The sequence below is a fragment of the Acipenser ruthenus genome, chromosome 4 (assembly GCF_902713425.1).
Source record: "Acipenser ruthenus chromosome 4, fAciRut3.2 maternal haplotype, whole genome shotgun sequence".
Taxonomy (NCBI): domain Eukaryota; kingdom Metazoa; phylum Chordata; class Actinopteri; order Acipenseriformes; family Acipenseridae; genus Acipenser; species Acipenser ruthenus.
The window spans coordinates 30,524,633-30,543,383 of NC_081192.1; the positions used below are offsets into that span (position 1 = coordinate 30,524,633).

At 38.2% G+C, this 18,751-nt stretch overlaps 1 protein-coding gene across 1 annotated transcript in view; it reads left to right on the top strand.

The window, feature by feature from the left end:
• Positions 1 to 4,996: 4,996 nt before the first annotated feature.
• The window catches only part of LOC117399577 (E3 ubiquitin-protein ligase RNF144B-like), a 34,374-nt gene continuing 20,619 nt past the window's right edge, over positions 4,997 to 18,751 (top strand). Inside the window, exons 1-2 of the mRNA XM_033998854.3 lie at positions 4,997 to 5,275; positions 16,418 to 16,626. Coding sequence (XP_033854745.1) covers positions 16,456 to 16,626 — 171 coding nt within the window. The 5' untranslated portion in view covers positions 4,997 to 5,275; positions 16,418 to 16,455. The remainder of the gene's footprint in view (positions 5,276 to 16,417; positions 16,627 to 18,751) is intronic.

Below are 18,751 nucleotides of genomic sequence, written 5' to 3' on the forward strand. Positions count from 1 at the left end.
TTTGTGGGTTCAACACTTCCCTGGTTCAATATATGCCAATTCATCTAACCTTCACCAGGTGGTGGTGTGTCGCTTTTTTAAGGCAGAATGGAAGTTATGCTCCTTGAAGTATGTTAGTAGTGTATTTTACAGCAAAGGCGCTGTATACATTAAATATTGCATGGTACAGCATGTGTTAACATTATTTCCACATGATTACCCAAGCGATATCTTTTTTTATTGCAACTTGTGAAAAAGAAACATAATTAATCAACTACATTGAACTAATTTTCATTCTTTACCGTACATACTTCTTATCATGACATGATACACAGTAAACTTTTCCACAGGCAAATATATATTTTTAACTTTACTTACAGATGTTACATATATAGTTACAAGTTTTACTGTCATTACTTGTTGCAGCAACTAATGATAATGGAAAATCCCATCTCAATCAGATGACAAAACAGGCCTACTATAAATAATTAGTCACCATTTGCCTAGGAAATAAAAAAGTAATTTCTTGAACCAGATTAAGAAAGAAGGAGAGGCATGTGATCTATTTGTGCACACATAAAACAAGGTCCGCTTGTAGTCAAGCCCAACATGTAAACACTTCTCTACGGTTTTCTGGGCAAGCACATATATCCTTTGCTGTGGAGCATGGTTCTATGCCTGTATAACAAACATTTATGGGTTTGTTAGGCGGTCATGTAGTGCAACTGCACAAGGCATACTAAAAGATAATTCACACATCCTCTGTCCTCTGGATTCATTGTGTTGGTCTCCATGGGAAATATATAATATGGAAATATTCATAAACCACTGATTTATAACATCCTACTGCAGATGCAAAATCTGTGTGCAAATACATTTTTCACCTTGTCTTAGTTACTGAGGTTTTTTTCATAATTCCTACATCTATAGTTTATTTATTTTCCTTTGTAGTAGGTATTTGTTGAAAACCTAGTAGAAATCGGGGTACAAATACAATAATCTATCTCAATCCTAAAATTCTGGATAATGAAAAACTTTTGGCCATAGTTGTATATGGTATGCTAGGCATTACTTGGCTTCAGGTTAACTATTGTAAATGAGTGATTTGATCTTACATTATCTCATAACATTGTATATTTAATTCATTTTGTGATAACTAAATTGATTTATGTTGTAACTTGACACGTCTTTGTGGGCGGTCAAAGTATGGGCATTGAAATTAGACAACGAATCCCCACTGCATTGTGTATAAAATCAAGTCCTACATCCTGTACACCGTAGGCATTTCCCAGAAAGACAGCAATAAACACTAATGAATAGCTTTTGCAAGAACATGCAGGCCATTGAGCAAGTTTGACAACAAAAAACAAGGACATGAAAACAAATGCTAATAGTCCTGAGAAGAAAATGACACGTTTTTACACATTATTGAAACTCACATTTGATCAAATGCATCGCATGTGGTGAGAATGTGATAGTCACCCACCAGCTTCATAGCAAGAATACAAAGCAATTTCCTAGAGAAAACTTACTATATAGACACTGTTATGTACTGTACTGTACTGTGTTGGAAGATAGCATGCATTCAGTAATGTTCCACACTGGGTGACAATTTAACTACACTTAACCGTTACAACTGTTAACCAAGCCTCAGTTGCTGCTAAATCAGCTGAATTCATTACAGTCTAACTAAGAATTATGTATTTTCGTTTTGCTTAACAACACTCACTGGATGCATCATGAGATCTGACACGGTTACATGACTGCTGTTTGTTCAGTAACTTGTACACAGTGTGTCCATAAAGTTTAGTCAAAGTAATCAGCCTGCATCCAGTTGTTTGATTTCTATAACTTGTCTTTCAAAACAAAGACTAGTTGCTATTCCTGTTGGGCTTACTGTATTGCCAGTGACATTGGCAGACTTTTGAGGTTTTGCTGTCACGTGACCCCAGCAGGCCCACATCCCTCCAGATCTACCATCCTGTCTCCCTTCTCCCTTTCCTCTCTAAAACCCTTAAGCGAGTGGTACATCGCCAGCTCTCTGCTTTCCTGTCAACACATTCTCTGCTCGACCCCCTCCAATCTGGTTTTCGCCCTGGCACACTCCACTGAAACTACTCTTCTCTCCATCACTAACTCTCTACTCTCTGCCCGTGCTGCCTCCCTCTCCTCTGTCCTAATTCTCCTCAACCTCTCTGCAGCCTTTGGCCCAGTCGACCACTCTATTCTCCTGTCCTCCCTCGCTGACCTGGGACTCTCCAGCACCTACCTCGCTGATCGTACGTACCGGGTGTCCTGGTGTGGCTCACCCTCTGCCTCTTGTTCTCTTTCAACAGATGTCCCCCAAGGTTCAGTCATCTCTATGTAATCTCTATGCTGATGATGCCCAGATCTTCCTCTCCTTTCCCCACTCTGACCCAGACATTTCCTCCTGTATCTCTACCTGCCTCTTGGCCATTTCCTCCTGGATGCACTTGCATCATCTGAAACAACCACTCCAAATCAGACCTTTTCTTCCCCCCTCTTCCTCCCCCACCTATGATCTCTCTATCTCCATTCCTCTTGAATCCACCACCCTCTCTCCCTCCTCATCCACCAAGAACCTTGGTGTCACCCTCGACCCCTCCCTCTCCTATTCTCAACATAGCGCTCGTTTCTTTTTCAGGTTAAAAAGTCCCTTGGGTCGACATTGTCAATACAATTTAGAATTCTGAGTGCTTGAATCAGATCGCCGCATAGTCTTTTTTGTTCAAGACTGAATATATTACATTCTTTAAGCCTGTCTACATATGACATGCTGTGAACAGACTGGCTGTAGGGGTGATGTCAGGTCAGAAAGGAACACACAGACAAACAGTACTGGCAGGTGAAACTGAGACGCTGCAGCGCACAGTGCGTTTAATATACAAATAAACAAAAGAGTTAAACAAAAAACAGCACACAGCACTTGAGGCTAAAATAAATAGACAAAACAGACAGTGAACGAACACTAAACAAGTATCGTGTGAGTCCTCTCACACGAGTAGCATTTGTTATTTTTCTTACTTTTTATTTTCTCCTCTCTCCACACCCGTTCTCCACTCATAGAACACACAACCCCGATTGAGTAAAATGTGCATCTATATATATTGTTTTGCCGGGATTCAATTACCAATTCATTATTCACTTGAATCCCAGCACGTGAACAAATTTGTGCAATCCCGTGCTCACAGACTTTATCTGCACGTGAAGTGATTATGCAATCCCCGTGCCTAAATACAACTATATATTTTAAATCACTCATGCTACACAGACCCATTTATATCCCGTGCACCAATACCTATACACCAACACTAACACACCACATGCAACACATAACACATAACAAACACATGGGCGGGGCACACTGCCACACATGCCTTTTAAACCCGGAATAATTCTGGTTGCTCTTCTTTGCACTCTTTCTAGAGCAGAACTGAACACAGTATTCTAGATGAGGTCTCACTAATGCATTGTAAAGTTTTAACATTACTTCCCTTGATTTAAATTCAATACTTTTCACTATATATCTGAGCAACCTGTTGGCCTTTTTTATAGCTTCCCCACATTGTCAAGACTTTTCTGAGACAACATAAACTCCAAGGTTTTTTTCATAGATTCCTTCTTCAATTTCAGTATCTCCCATATGATATTTCTAATGCACATTTGTATTGCCTGCATGCAGTACCTTACACTTTTCTCTATTAAATGTCGTTTGCCATGTGTCTGCCCAGTTCTGAATGCTGTCTCGATCATTTTGAATGACCTTTGCTGCTGCAACGGTGTTTGCCACTCCTACTATTTTTGTGTCGTCTGCAAATTGAACAGTTTTTCTTACTATACCAGAATCTAAGTCATTAATGTAGATTAGGAAAAGCAGAGGACCTAATACTGATCCCTGTGGTACTCCACTGGTTACCTTGCTCCATTTTGAGGTTTCTCCTCTAATCAGTACTTTCTGTTTTCTACATGTTAACCACTCCCTAATTATTTCCTTGAATCCTTACTGCATTCATTTTGAGAATTATTCTTTTATGCGGGACTTTGTCAAAAGCTTTCTGGAAATCTAAATAAACCATGTCGTATGCTTTGCAATTATCCATTGTCGATGTTGTATCCTCAAAAAAAACAAGCAGGTTAGTTAGACATGATCTCCCTTTCCTAAAACCATGCTGACTGTCTCCCTGTGAGGAAGGGGTGAATTCTGTGTATGTTGCAGTGACAGAGGAACTGTGCTTCCTAATTTGACCATTCTAAATTCTTCTCAAGATATTTCTATTTGCTAGAATGGTCAGTAAAGCATTTTTCAGATTTTTGGTGTGAAAAAGAAATTTTCACACACTCTGTATTGTATAATTAGGATAAGTGTACACTCTGATCTCTCTGCAAACAGACTACAGCACTATAACTACAATCCAATTTCACTATAATTCTAGTGATGTTATGTTGCAATTATGATTCACAGATCTTGAATTGCAAAGTAGTTTTCATGTGGCTGACCACCAATTCCAGTTGAGGTGGCCTTTTTTTCACAATACCTGTAAAATTGATTTGATTTTACACTCAATCAATCCTTATGTAATTATTGTATTGGAAAATCCAAAATAGTATGTTATTGTTGTATCCAAAATAGTATATTATAAACATACAGCACAAACAGTATACTGGGATATAGTTAACATGGACTTCGTAATATGTTATGTCAGTAACACACATGTCCCCTTTACAAAATTAGAGATATTGATATCATGACAAACTATCTCACCTACTCATATATCCTTAAGAAAAGAAATCCTCATGGTGGGGGATATGCATGTTAATATGTATGTTAACAATAGCCAAATTAAGGACCGATTTCCTAACAGTTTAAATACCTGTACCTAAAAATAGCAACAAAATAGAAGGCCCCTAATGGCAAACTGTCAACAAACAGTTACATCACCTGTAGCAACCAGGAAGTAGGAAGTGTTATGTCTATGCTTCCTGTTTAAATCTCTAAACAGCCTGGTTTCATTTGGCAAGCTGTGACGTGCCCTTGATAATATGACAACATGCTTTTAATAGCAGGGAGGGATTATTTACTTAATTGGGTGCCGAAGGGGTTGAGACAGAAATTTGCACCAAGCCCTGCTAGGTAGCTACTACTGTACTGGCGTCCTAGCAGACTATATCAGGAATCACTGAATCATACTGCTTCAGTCGAAAGGAAGCCACTGAGAAAGCATCGCAGCTGTGAGACAGAGAGAGAAAGCAAGTGGAACACTGGTCTTCATTTAAGGTAATACCCATACCTACATGCTATGTATTTTGTGAGTTTTTCAGTGTAGTGCTTTTAAATGTATATGGTGAGAAGGCTGGGTTAGAAACTATAAAATGCAGTTTATGACCAGGATCTGTTAAATTAAATCTTAGCAACAGGCAGGAGCTGGATTTGACATTGCATAAAAAATATTTAATCACAATATTTAAATTGAGTTGCTTTTGATACATTTTTTTATAAGATAAAATATGTCCCTTACAAAGCTGGTGAGCACAGAGCAAGGGTTTACATATATTTATGGTTTTATATATTTTTTCAATGTTATGACTTCCAATACAGCTACATGAATTCTCACTCTATTCCATTGTAACCACAAGAACAAATGTTTTTACCACCTGCCTATGCACACAAGTTGCTTTCTCGTTGAACTCTTTTAATTAGGATTTGGAGGTATATTAATCCCTATTGAATAGATTGTTATTGTATAATGCCTTGGTTCTCTAGGGTATTTGTATTTTTTCACATTTGGAAACCATAAAAAAGCAGAGACAAAGGGAACCTGGACAGGAAGAATTCACTGAATTGGAACGTAGCATGTGTGTTTATCTATTAAAGAAGTGGTGGACTTTTTACTTCACTGGATCAGACTGTCACAGCAAATAGTGGTTCTCAAAACAAACAACAGTGCTGTGTCATGAAATAGCAGGCAATAGGTAAGAATGCAATTGTCCTTTTTGGAGGCAAAATCATTCAATTTACTGTATAGTTCTAGCCAAAGCTGTTAAAATATAGAAAATCCAAGGTTGTACATTGCAGCACTTTCATGTGTGATGATCTGGGAGGTTTACCTCATAGGGTAAAAGTACACAACATTATCCTATTAATGGCCTTGGCTACCCATTACACACCTGGATGCTTACCAACAGTTTGTGATGATACATAGAGCACTGACAATGTGAAGCTTGCAACTGTTTCAACTTGTCTGCAAAAGGGGTGCCCTAGAGAAAAGTTAGAATATGATTCCAAGTTGTAATAAGAAGGATTTCCTTTACATTGCCTTCTGTTTTGCGCAAAGATCAGCTGGAAATGAAACCTGGATTTAGAAATACTAAAACAAAGTTCATTAATTAAATTCCGGGATTGATGGGAGCTGATTTTGCGATAGTCGACTGTGAGTTGAGGGAAATGGTCAATTAAATGATGGTTAGACAGCTTAATATGCAGATTTGTGCCACAGTCAGTGTGGGAATAGGCTGTAAGCCTGACCTGGGGTGACCCTTCATGCATTCAAGGCTGTTGTACCCTCTGATTTGCCTCAGTATTATTAGATCCTATACTTGCACGCACCGGTTATTCAAATTCAATGTTATATAATCGTTTCATATGCATTTAAACATTTGAAAGCATTGAAAATGCCCCAAACAGTCACTCTTTCTGCATGTACATACCAAATGGATTGTTCACTCAGATGCTCCTGTGTTTCCGAATGACTCACAGGGTGCAGGGTGAGTCATACAACCAGAGGCCGCAAGTTCGAATCCTAGTTGTGCGAGGCAGCTGGTCTTCGCTGAGGATTCCGTGGGGGCGCCGCATTGGCTTTGGCGCTCCCAGTGTTGGGGAGGTGGGATCCGGCTTAGACTGTTTCTCTTCATCGCTCCGCGGTGACCCCTACAGGCCAGGCATCTAGTGAGCTTGGGGGCAGAGATTTGCTGGGCTGGTCTTTGTCCTCCAGAGGCTGGTAGCCTGCAGACATCCGCTCTCGAGTTCCTGGGTGTAAAAAGACGCCGAATGGTCTGTGGGATCGGAGAACGCTCACTGAGCCTCGGGTCCCTGAGCTGTGTGGGGAATCGCCGTGGTGAAAGACTAATAATAATAATAATAATAATAATAATAATAATAATAATAATAATAATAGACAATTCCAAATTGGGAGAAAATCGAGGGTAAAATAATTGGAGATTCTAAATTTTAAAAAAAGAGATGCTCCTGTGTCTCTAAAGCTTAATTACTTTAACAAATTGTGGGAGTCCACTTATTACATGAATGTATTTGGTTGTGTGAATGCTTCAAATTGAATGTTGCCAATGAAGAAAACCTCAATATTTGTAAATACACACTGATCGGATTAGGATTTTGAAGAGGGGAAGCCTAATTAAGACCGTATTTAACTTACCTGAATTCTGCCCCCTGGTTTACGAGGCACTCTTTCTTTTCTATTTTCGGCCCCCCGCTCCTTTGTGTAGGTACAGACCTTAATGAGTCTTGGTTTGCTGCCACAAAGAGCAACTTGCTTGTTATTTATTCCAGAAAACCAATGGAAAATGATTTTGTAGTGTGGTCAAGAGTTCACCTCTTAATACGAGGATAATGTGTTCAGTATCCCAAACCAGGACTGACCACTGGAACGGACTAAAAACAGAACTCTGTTTCAGTACTCTTGTAGCTGTGAGATGAAATTAATGTTGACTCGCTCTATAGGGTACTGTATATTGGCCCATTGAAAAGTATTGTATCCCCACATAGTCCCAGCAAAAACCTTTAGAAAAATCACATTCAGGACACAGGATGAGTTTATGAGAAATAACTAAAATAGATTAAACAAGTTGGTTTGGTCACAGTTCAAGTGTGTGTTTTTATGGAACGTAAGTTCAGTTGAAGAAAATTTAAATTGTAGCTTAAATCAATGCGTAATGTTCAGTGATTTCCAAATAAATTAAAGCCAATGAAGGTAAAACAAACAAACCAGAAATATATTGCCTTTGTGTGTACAGTTCGTGCTTGAATGGACCTCCTCCCTAAATTGGACATATGTGTTTTATTATCTAAAGTATACAAATATCAAAGTACCTACTAGATCATGTAGAAAAGCAAACGGTACTGCCTTGAGCCATTGCTTTGAGGAGAACTTGCAGTATAGATCTTATTATTACATACTGCCATAAATTTACAATAACATTCTGAAATGTCCAAATGGGGCCCTATTTTTTTATATTGTATATATTTATTTTTATTAACTTCACATCCTAGCATACTGTATTTATTGTCCTTAATTATTGAATTTTAAACATGAACACATCCATAACTATAAAAACACTCAGTGGTAGACAGCTGTATGTAGTAATGCTGAAATAAACTTATCTTATTATTTCCATACAACATACAGTAGTTAAGATCTTAATCGACATAGAGTTTGGTCTTTATACAGTAACCTATTGTAACATATTAACCTTCTGACCTGCAGCACACTGACTAACAGTTACCAAGGGGTCCTTGCTCTTGCAAAACTAACTGATAAATGAATCAGTTACAAAACCCTGTAATACGGTACTAACTAATACACAAAGCAAACACCTCTGATAATGCTGGTGTGTATACAAAGCCAGTATCTGCTTTATATTCCTCTAAGATGCTACATCCATAGTCTGTGAGTTTGTTTCTGTTGTGGTGAATAACATTAACCATTTTAATTTACTCTCATGGACTTAGCAAGGTTTATAACACTGTGACGGGGTACACCCTGCCCCTGTGTGTATTATGTATTATTTTGTACATTATTACATTATTATTTAAAACATATTGTTTAGTTTGTAAAAACACAATGTTTTTATTATTGTTATTTTGCAGCATGGATGGGGTTAAAATTCCCCATCCATGATAAAACTGTGTAGAATGTGACCGTCTCCAGATTAATTAATTTACTGCTAAGTTGGAGACGGTCACATGTATAAAAACCCACAGCTGTGGCTGAGCAAGGTGATCAGGAGTGGAGAACAGCACAATATTTGTGTTGTGTTCTGTTTATAGTGTTTGTTTATTTTGGCCCTCATGCCATTTTATTTTGAGTTCAGTGTTTGTTCCTGTTTTGTTAAAAACCTTTTGTTTATTTATAATTAAAATGTGCAAGAAGCGCTTTCATACCTCAGAGCTGTCTCTGTCTGTGTCTATCTTCCTGGCCTGACGTCACCACCCAAGCTTTCCGACAGACATATATAATGAAGCCCTCTACTTTACTGCGATTCACACCAAACAATCCACAAACACTAGGCTGTGTGGTCCAGTGGTTAAAGAAAAGGGCTCAGAACCAGGAGGTCCCCGGTTCAAATCCCACCTCAACCACTGACTCATTGTGTGACCCTGAACAAGTCACTTAACCTCCTTGTGCTCCGTCTTTCAGGTGAGACGTAATTGTAAGTGACTCTGCAGCTGACGCATAGTTCACACACCCTAGTCTCTGTATGTCGCCTTAGATAAAGACGTCTGCTAAATAAACAAATAATAATAATACTGTAACACATCACACCTACCCCAGACAGGACAGGATGGTGGTACACACAAGGGGAAACAACAACACAAGGGTTAACGTCCAAAAAGGGGAACAGGTTTTGAAATGTATTTTTGTTTATGACTGTAAGTCACCCTGGATAAGGGCGTCTGCTAAGAAATAAATAATAATAATAACAGTCCGTCTGTCCTTCAGAGCCGATAGAAAGTCCAATCGCTCTGTCCCAGCATGCCCTGCTCCACCAATATGCTAATTAGGTCCCTGATTCCTTGTATTGTGAGGTAATGTCATTTTATAAAGTTGTTTTGTGTCAAGACAATAATGATTTGTGTGTGATAATATAAAGTGTTCAGGAAAGGATAAATAAAAAATAATAATAAATCAAAACTGCAATATACAAGTGTTCCTTTGCTTTCCTATATTAGTAAAATGATCTAGACAGCATTCAGAATTGGGCAGACACATGGCAAATGAAATTTAATAGAGAAAAGTGTAAAGTATTGCATGCAGGCAATAAAAATGTGCATTATAAATATCATATGGGATATACTGAAATTGAAGAAGGGAACTATGAAAAAGACCTAGGAGTTTATGTTGACTCAGAAATTTATCCACACAATGTGGGGAAGCTATAAAAAAGGCCAACAAGATGCTCGGATATATTGTGAGAAGTGTTGAATTTAAATCAAGGGAAGTAATGTTAAAACTCTACAATGCATTAGTAAGACCTCACCTAGAATATTGTGTTCAGTTCTGGTCACCTCGTTACAAAAAGGATATTGCTGCTCTAGAAAGAGTGCAAAGAAGAGCAACCAGAATTATTCCGGGTTTAAAAGGCATGTCATATGCAGACAGGCTAAAAGAATTTAATCTATTCAGTCTTGAACAAAGAAGACTACGCGGCGATCTGATTCAAACATTCAAAATCCTAAAAGGTATAGACAATGTCAACCCAGGGGACTTCTTTGACCTGAAAAAAGAAACAAGGACCAGAGGTCACAAATGGAGATTAGATAAAGGGGCATTCAGATCAGAAAATAGGAGGCACTTTTTTACACAGAGTATTGTGAGGGTCTGGAACCAACTCCCCAGTAATGTTGTTGAAGCTGACACCCTGGGATCCTTCAAGAAGGTGCTTGATGAGATTCTGGGATCTATAAGCTACTAACAACCAAACGAGCAAGATGGGCTGAATGGCCTCCTCTCGTTTGTAAACTTTCTTATGTTCTTCTTATGTTCTAAAATATAATGTCTGGTAAGGAATTAAATTTAGACCCGGGATAACATTTTAAGAATTGTTAAAATACACTAAAGAAAATGTGTATGTTACAGAAACAGTGTGGGCACACCACAACATGCAAAGAAGCCTTTGTTTTTAGAATGTATTGCAAAATATTTTGATAAAATCCAAAATATATTTTAGTATTCTGCCATCAATAAAATATATATTTTGTTGTACAGACTCTATGAACAGATACTAGGATGTTTATATAGCAACCGTTTTGTGAATTGGCTTGTTCGTCTTTGGGATGTGAATGTTGTTGATTGTGCTTTTTAAAAGGAATATACGTAATCTCCCAGTTTTGTGATTCTTACATTTCAAACTGTGATGGTGAAACGTTTTCTCATAGTGCACCCTGGGTCCTGAATGGCATGGTCGTAAAATAAAACTCCAATGGTTTTGTGGGTTTAATATCCAGGATACATGTCTATTCATAGTTATGACTGCATTGTAATCAATCTATCACACACAAAAATGTGGTTATACATTTCTCTTAATGTTTATAAACTGAAAAAAGTAACTAAAAACAAAGTACAGTTGTTACCATGGAAACATCCTGGTGAAAACTAAAGGTTCATAAGGGCCTGGTGAGTGTTTTTTTCCTAACTCACTTTTAATCATCTCTTACCAGAGATGCAAGTAAGCTGGTATGGGTAACGGCCTGGTACTGCATACCCATAAAACATTTTGTCAAGGTAATTTTATATTTCGACTTATCAAAATGATTGTTTAGGCTACATATTTTGTATTTCTATTTGAAGTCCTTTCTCGCCTCTCGGCTTCTTCTTGGTTGTCCAGTTACTAATTGTTATTGATGTTTAAGCAAAATAACTTGCAGTCACTCAGGTCACGTTCACGTGACTTGGGATGACCGAGTGGGTGATCGCCATAGTGACCGTCACAGGGTAGATTGGTGACATTTAGCTACATTCGGTGCAGGAAGAAGCATTCCTGAAAAACTAAGAAAAAAAAACCACTTGCAGTGGAAACTCTTGATGCTTTTGTAAACTGAAATCTTAGTGGCCTGAATTGAAGCGAATACCTACATAAGACAAAGGCATACAGCTATTCCACTTTATTATTTGGTAAAATGATAGACTGTGATACGCTGTTCCTTCTAATTGCTTTTGAAAAGGAAAAATATCAAACAGAAAAACAACCATGAGATGCCTCACAATCAAAACAAACTATACAAGGTAACACCACTTGGAAGTAAACCTTTCACGCGTAGTTTAGTTCATATTCTAAGGAAACAAGTAGAGCAAAAACTGACTAAACAGTAAAATTCTCTCATTCTCCAGAACTCTCTCAGCAGCACACTGTCTCAGCAACACTCTGTCTAAACAGCATATATATATATGTATATATACAGTATATACAGTATATATATAATATATATATACACGGTGCCTATAGAAAGTCTACACCCCCTTTCAAAATGTTCACCTTTTGTTGTCTTATAGACTGGAATTAAAATGCATAAAAATATTTTTCTTTCATTTATCTACACATCCTACCCCACAACTTCCAAGTGAAAAAAATATTCTTGAAATTTGTATAAAATTAATTAAAAATAAAAAGTGAAATAGCTTGGTTGGATAAGTGTCCACCCCCCCCCCCCCCCTTGTAATAGCAATCCTAAATTAGCTCAGGTGCTGGATAGTGCATTTCAAAGCAAAGACTCAACCATGAGCACCAAGGCGCTTTCAAAACAACTCCGGGACAAAGTTGTTGAAAGGCACAGAGCAGGGGATGGGTATAAAAAATATCAAAGGCTTTGAATATCCCTTGGAGCACGGTCAAGACGATTATTAAGAAGTGGAAGGTGTATGGCACCACCAAGACCCTGCCTAGATCAGACCGTCCCTACAAACTGGATGTCCGAGCAAGACGTCATCCAGGGCAGCAGTGTGGAGTAGTGGTTAGGGCTCTGGACTCTTGACCGGAGGGTCGTGGGTTCAATCCCTGGTAGGGGACACTGCTGCTGTACCTTTGAGCTGCTGTACTTTTGAGATTTTACCCTCCAGTAAAAACCCAACTGTATAAATGGGTAATTGTATGTCAAAAATAATGTAATATCTTGTAACAAGTGTAAGTCGTCCTGGATAAGGGCGTCTGCTAAGAAATAAATAATAATAATAATGATCAGGGAGGCTACCAAGAGGCCAATGGCAACTGCAAGAGCTACAGGCTTTTATGGCCAAGACTGGCCAAAGTGTGCATGTGACAACAATATCCGAAGCTCTCCACAAATCTGGCCTGTATGGTAGGGTGGCAAGAAGGAAGCCATTACTCAAGAAAGCCCAACTTGAATCCCGTTTGAAGTATGCAAAAAAAACACTCATGAGATTCTGTAGCCATGTGGCAAAAAGTTTTGTGGTCTGACAAAACTAAAATGGAACTTTTTGGCCTAAATGCAAAGCGTTATGTTTGGCGCAAACCCAACACAGCACATCACCCAAAGAACACCATCCCTACTGTGAAGCATGGTGGTGGCAGCATCATGTTATGGGGATGTTTCTCATCGGCAGGGCCTGGGGCACTTGTCAGGATAGAAGGGAAAATGAATGGAGCAAAGTACAGAGAAGTCCTTGAGGAAAACCTGCTGCCCTCTGCAAGAAAGCTGAAACTGGGACAGAAGTTCACCTTTCAGCATGACAACGACCCAAAGTACACAGCCAAAGCTACACTGGAGTGGCTAAGAAGCAAAAAGGTAAATGTCCTTGAGTGGCCCAGTCAAAGCCCTGACCTAAATCCAATCAAAAATGTGTGGCATGACTTGAAGATTGCTGTCCATCAACTCTCCCCAAGGAACTTGACAGAACTTGAACAGTTTTGTAAAGAAGAATGGTCAAATATTGCCAAATCTAGGTGTGCAAATTTGGTAGAGACCTATCCCAACAGACTCACAGCTGTAATTGCTGCCAAAGGTGTTTCCACCAAGTATTAACTCAGGGGGGTGGAGTCTTATCCAATTATGATCTTTCAGTTTTGTATTTTTAATATATCATTTTTTTCTCAATAAAAACTTTTTTCCCTTTAACAGTGTGGAGTATGATGTGTAAATAAGTGGAAAAAATCCTCATTTAAATGCATGAAACTCTGAGGCACTGACACAACAAAATGTGAAAAAAGTTCAAGGGGGTGTAGACTTTTTAGACACTGTAAATATATATATATATATATTTTAAAGTATTTAAACTTTTTTTCCCAGGCTTATTTTCTCATTTCTGTGAAACAACAATGTTGTATGTGATTTTGCATGACAGTTTAAAAATGAATGAACATAAATGTAAACACTTATTTGGTTGAAAGTGTGCTGTTTCCTTAGGTACCCTTACATTAAATAATGTATGGTACTGTAGCATGTGAGGTGGGGGCTGCCCCTTTAGTATTTACAGGTGTTCACATGGCAGCACAGCTGTAGATAGTTCTCAATGGGAGACTAGGTTGAGAGGCTTGGTTGGTGTAGGAATACATCAGCCACCCTGATGTGTCCTGTCACATTAATAATAGGGAGGGTTCCCCTGCTAAATTAGTCCCTGTTTACATACTGTTATTGGTTTGTTTTGATAGTCATGTTATGCTGAGCATGGGTATGGTTCGAGGGGTGGCGTGTGTGATTGGGTTGGAGTACAGAAAGAGAGGCAGTGCAGGCTGCAGAGAGATGTAAATAGGGGGCACTTGTTGAGTCTGGACTGTTGCACCAAATTGGATATATAGTGAGGGAAAGTTACCTGATCCCTCCTACCTGAGTTTAGGTTAAAAAAGCAGTTTTATGTAGTTACCTAGATCTTCTTAGACCTTCTGCTATGTCACAATTACACTCAGTTGGAAAACAGGAGATGTGGTAGAATTGACTACTGTTGATTTGTTGACCCTAGTTTCTTTCACAAATCCAGAGTGTTATTTCTTGGTAAATGTTTCCTACATTCCAGAGTGTTATTTCTTGGTAAATGTTTCCTACGTTCCAGAGTGTTATTTCTTGGTAAATGTTCCCGACATTCCAGAGTGTTATTTCTTGGTAAATGTTTCCTACATTCCAGAGTTATTTCTTGGTAAATGTTTCCTACATTCCAGAGTGTTATTTCTTGGTAAATGTTTCTTACATTCCGGAGTGTTATTTCTTGGTAAATGTTTTCTACATTCTATGCAGTCTGTATTCATTATTGGCTTAAAAGTTTGGTTGCTTAAGGTAGTTTTAGCTGTAAAGGTATGAATGCTATATACTGTATGTAGTGTTACTCTGTTTTTAGCAAAACAATAATGTAAGCAAACAAAACAAAGGAGGCTATCTCGAATAGCATTTTATAAGAATTACCTTATGCCCCATTTAGTTTTTAAACACCTTAAAGCTTAATGGTTTGCATGTTTCTATATGTAAAAGTTCAGCATGATTCAAGTACATTTCTGAGAAAGCTTGCATAGTGCCTGTTTACACCATTTACCGTTATAAACAAATTACTTTGGTGATAAATGGAAAATAATAAATACTTTTTTTTATTTGGGCTGTGTGGTCCAGTGGTTAAAGCAAAGGGCTTGTAACCAGAAGGTCCCCAGTTCAAATCCCACCTCAGCCACTGACGCATTGTGTGACCCTGAGCAAGTCACTTCACCTCCTTGTGCTCCGTCTTTCGGGTGAGATGTAATTGTAAGTGACTCTGCAGCTGATGCATAGTTCACACACCCGAGTCTCTGTAAGTCGCCTTGGATAAAGGCGTCTGCTAAATAAACAAATAATAATAATAATATTATTTAAGTACAGTCTAGTCCTTACCTGTCTTGAATGTCATTTCCTGTTGGCACGCATTTAAACAAGCAAAATGTGTTCTTGTATGTCATAATACTTTTGTAGTTTGATAATATTTTTCAGTGAACACAATGAAAATATTAATATTACAATTGTTAATGTTAAAGAGAAAAAAACAGTATCTTCAAATTACATTGTAAATTAATTTAGTCTACCTTTTCTCTAATAGAAAGGTAGGCATATTTACACAAATCATTGCATTTAGTACCTTGGATGTTGTAATAACATGGGCATTACCTAATAATTACTGTGGACCAGAACAGCCATGGTGGTCATAGTAGTGGTCATATTACTTGGCGTTCTGTCTATGATGTAATGCCAGCTATAGCTCCAGTCACATCCTATATTAGTCAATCTACCAGAAGGAAATTGATTACAGACACAAAGGATGTTGCTAGAAGCATGAAAAAAGATCCTGTTTGCTACAAAATAAGTTGTAACACGAAAATGTACAAGTCTAGGATACAATTGGTTGATAATAATGACTTACAATACCACACATAATTGTATACTTGTTATTCACAGGCTCACACGGTACAGAAGTAGGGGCTTTAAACATTATTTGGTCTGTGTGTTCAAATTAGGTGAGGGCAAAAACATATGTCCTTTAATACTGTAAATGAATGAATGATTATGTATACTTTTTCCTTTCATCTTACAAAAATATATCTGTATCATGTTCCCTGAGAGCATGCTTGAATGTATTATTTGTATTTATTTATTTATTCATTTATTTTGTGGTGAAGTTCTTACCGGCTGCTTGCCTGTGCTTTTTTTTTCCTGCAGAAGGCTGCTGGAGACTGTGGTGAAATTTTAATTCGCTGATGGGTTCCACTGGAAGGAACTGCCGACAGCACACAATGACGACAACAAGCCTGTCAGTGTCCGGGGAGCTGGCACTAGAGCCCCTGGTCAGTTGCAAACTGTGCCTATGTGAGTGGCCTGCTTACAGGATGAGCACCCTCCAAGCATGCAACTGTGTCTTCTGTACCTCGGTAAGCTCTCACAATTAACAGTTTTGAAGGAGGGGTGCGTGAAAAGTTCACAGGGTTGTCTAAGGTGTCTTCTTCAGAAGTTATCTTTTGAAGACCACAACACTGAAGGGGTCTATTCAGTTGATCTAGAAGGTGGCAGATATAAAATACTGCTATTACTTTAGAATCAGTACTGTAGCAACTGCTGCCTTGCTCTGATAAAAAAAGCCTGAAAAGTCACCTTTTAAATGTTTACAGATACTCACTGACAGCTGTCTTAGTCTTTATTAATCCATACCAGTATATTATTCAAATAAAGCCCTCTGCCTGTTTGCTGAATCACGACATAATTGAGCTCTGCATATAGTACCTTGCTGCTGCTCATATTTTAAGCTGTTATATCTTTTTGTTAGAACTTGGTTTGCAAGTTGTAGGGTGATGATATGAGGATTTGTTTAGTCATTAGAATGGACCCCATGGTCAGTCTTCTGATTAAGGCGACTGCACATGAGGCTAAATATGAGTTTGGTATTCCAATAAATACTATATTAGTATATTAGTATAAGGGACACTGCAGCTTTAAAAAAGGCTGATTACTTCAGATGGATAAGCAGCAGCTAGAATTTGCCTCGATAATCCCTATTCAAAGCTAAGATTTACTATATCCTCCTGAGATTGCATGCACTTTCTTATGAGGAATTTTGTTTATTTATACAGTAGTTCAGAGTACACCGTGCACACAAGTGCACTGGAGATGGGAGAGAGCACAGTTGCTGACTGTTCCTGTGAGTGTCTGCCTTTATTCAGCTTATGCCCACAAGCTGGCATTTCAAGATCATGCCTTACCTATAGCCAGCAAGAAAATTGTTTCCTGCTATGTTTGAAAATGGTAAACGTAAACTTACCTTATATTTAGTTGCATTTTTTCTGATTGATACCCTGAAGACAATTGCTGTAGTGCGCCTATGTGTTGTAAGGTTTATTTTCTTCAAAAACAAGTTCCTTCTTCAAAATGAAAGTCCTGACACAAAATGTTTTCAAACTTAAACAAATGTTATTGTATATTCCAGCTTCAACCACGTAAGACAGCTTGTAGGTCAGTTGGCAGGTCACTTTACTGAAGAGCACAGTTCTCTCCAGGACTCAAATGTTGGTTGTGAGTCAAGCGTAGAGCTACACACAGGCATGTGTGTACATATATATATATATATATATATATATATATATATATATATATATATATAGGGCCAACAGGTGTAGCTGTCTAGCTCGAGAAAAAACTGACAAGAGGGCAATCAGGCTTTGAAATAGGGGGGCACCATTGTGTGGTGGGCAGCAATGGCAATGAGAGAGAAGACATGTCTGGCAAATAATGTGCTGATCGGAGATAAAAAAGATTGTTTCAAAGGGCAATCAAAAGTGGGTGCGGAACCACTGAAGATGTGTTAATCACTTCAGGACAAGCAATCACCACCTTCTCAAGACAATGACTGTGAGACCACCCTTGCAATTCTCCCAGGACTCAGAATACCGGTTCACACAACCCCCAAAATACATGGCTCCATGACTGCAAAGAATAGTCTTTAGAATAATTCATACATTATAATTCATACATTATAACTTGACAAAAATATCTGTACAGTGTGATAACCTGTTTTCCCTTATTTAAACTTAGAGCTGTTTTTATTTAAGCCCGACCACCACTGTGTTAAGAGCAATCTCTACTGTCTCTTAAGTTACACATATCCTTGCTATACAGTAATCAAAGTTTTATATGTATTATTAAACCATACAGATACTGCACTCCTGCATAGTTCATAAAAGGTATTCTGCAAACAAAGAACTCCTCTACTGAATATTATATGCTTGTGGCATATTCAAATAACAGATCCTTTTTACAACCATTCTGAGCATCTAGTCAACAAAACAAGCAGCTGTTGTTGTAAGGGGGAGGTTTTATATCAATATGTAATAAAGATATGATGTTCTGCTCCTGAAAAGTTCTCTGGGCTGGGACGAGTTCCCGCTTATGCAGGGTAATTGGTTTCTTTCATCAGCTGAATAAGGCTATGTGAATAATACCCCTTATAAAAGTTTACCACAGCATTTTTGCACAATATTTGGTATATATACACTACCGGTCAAA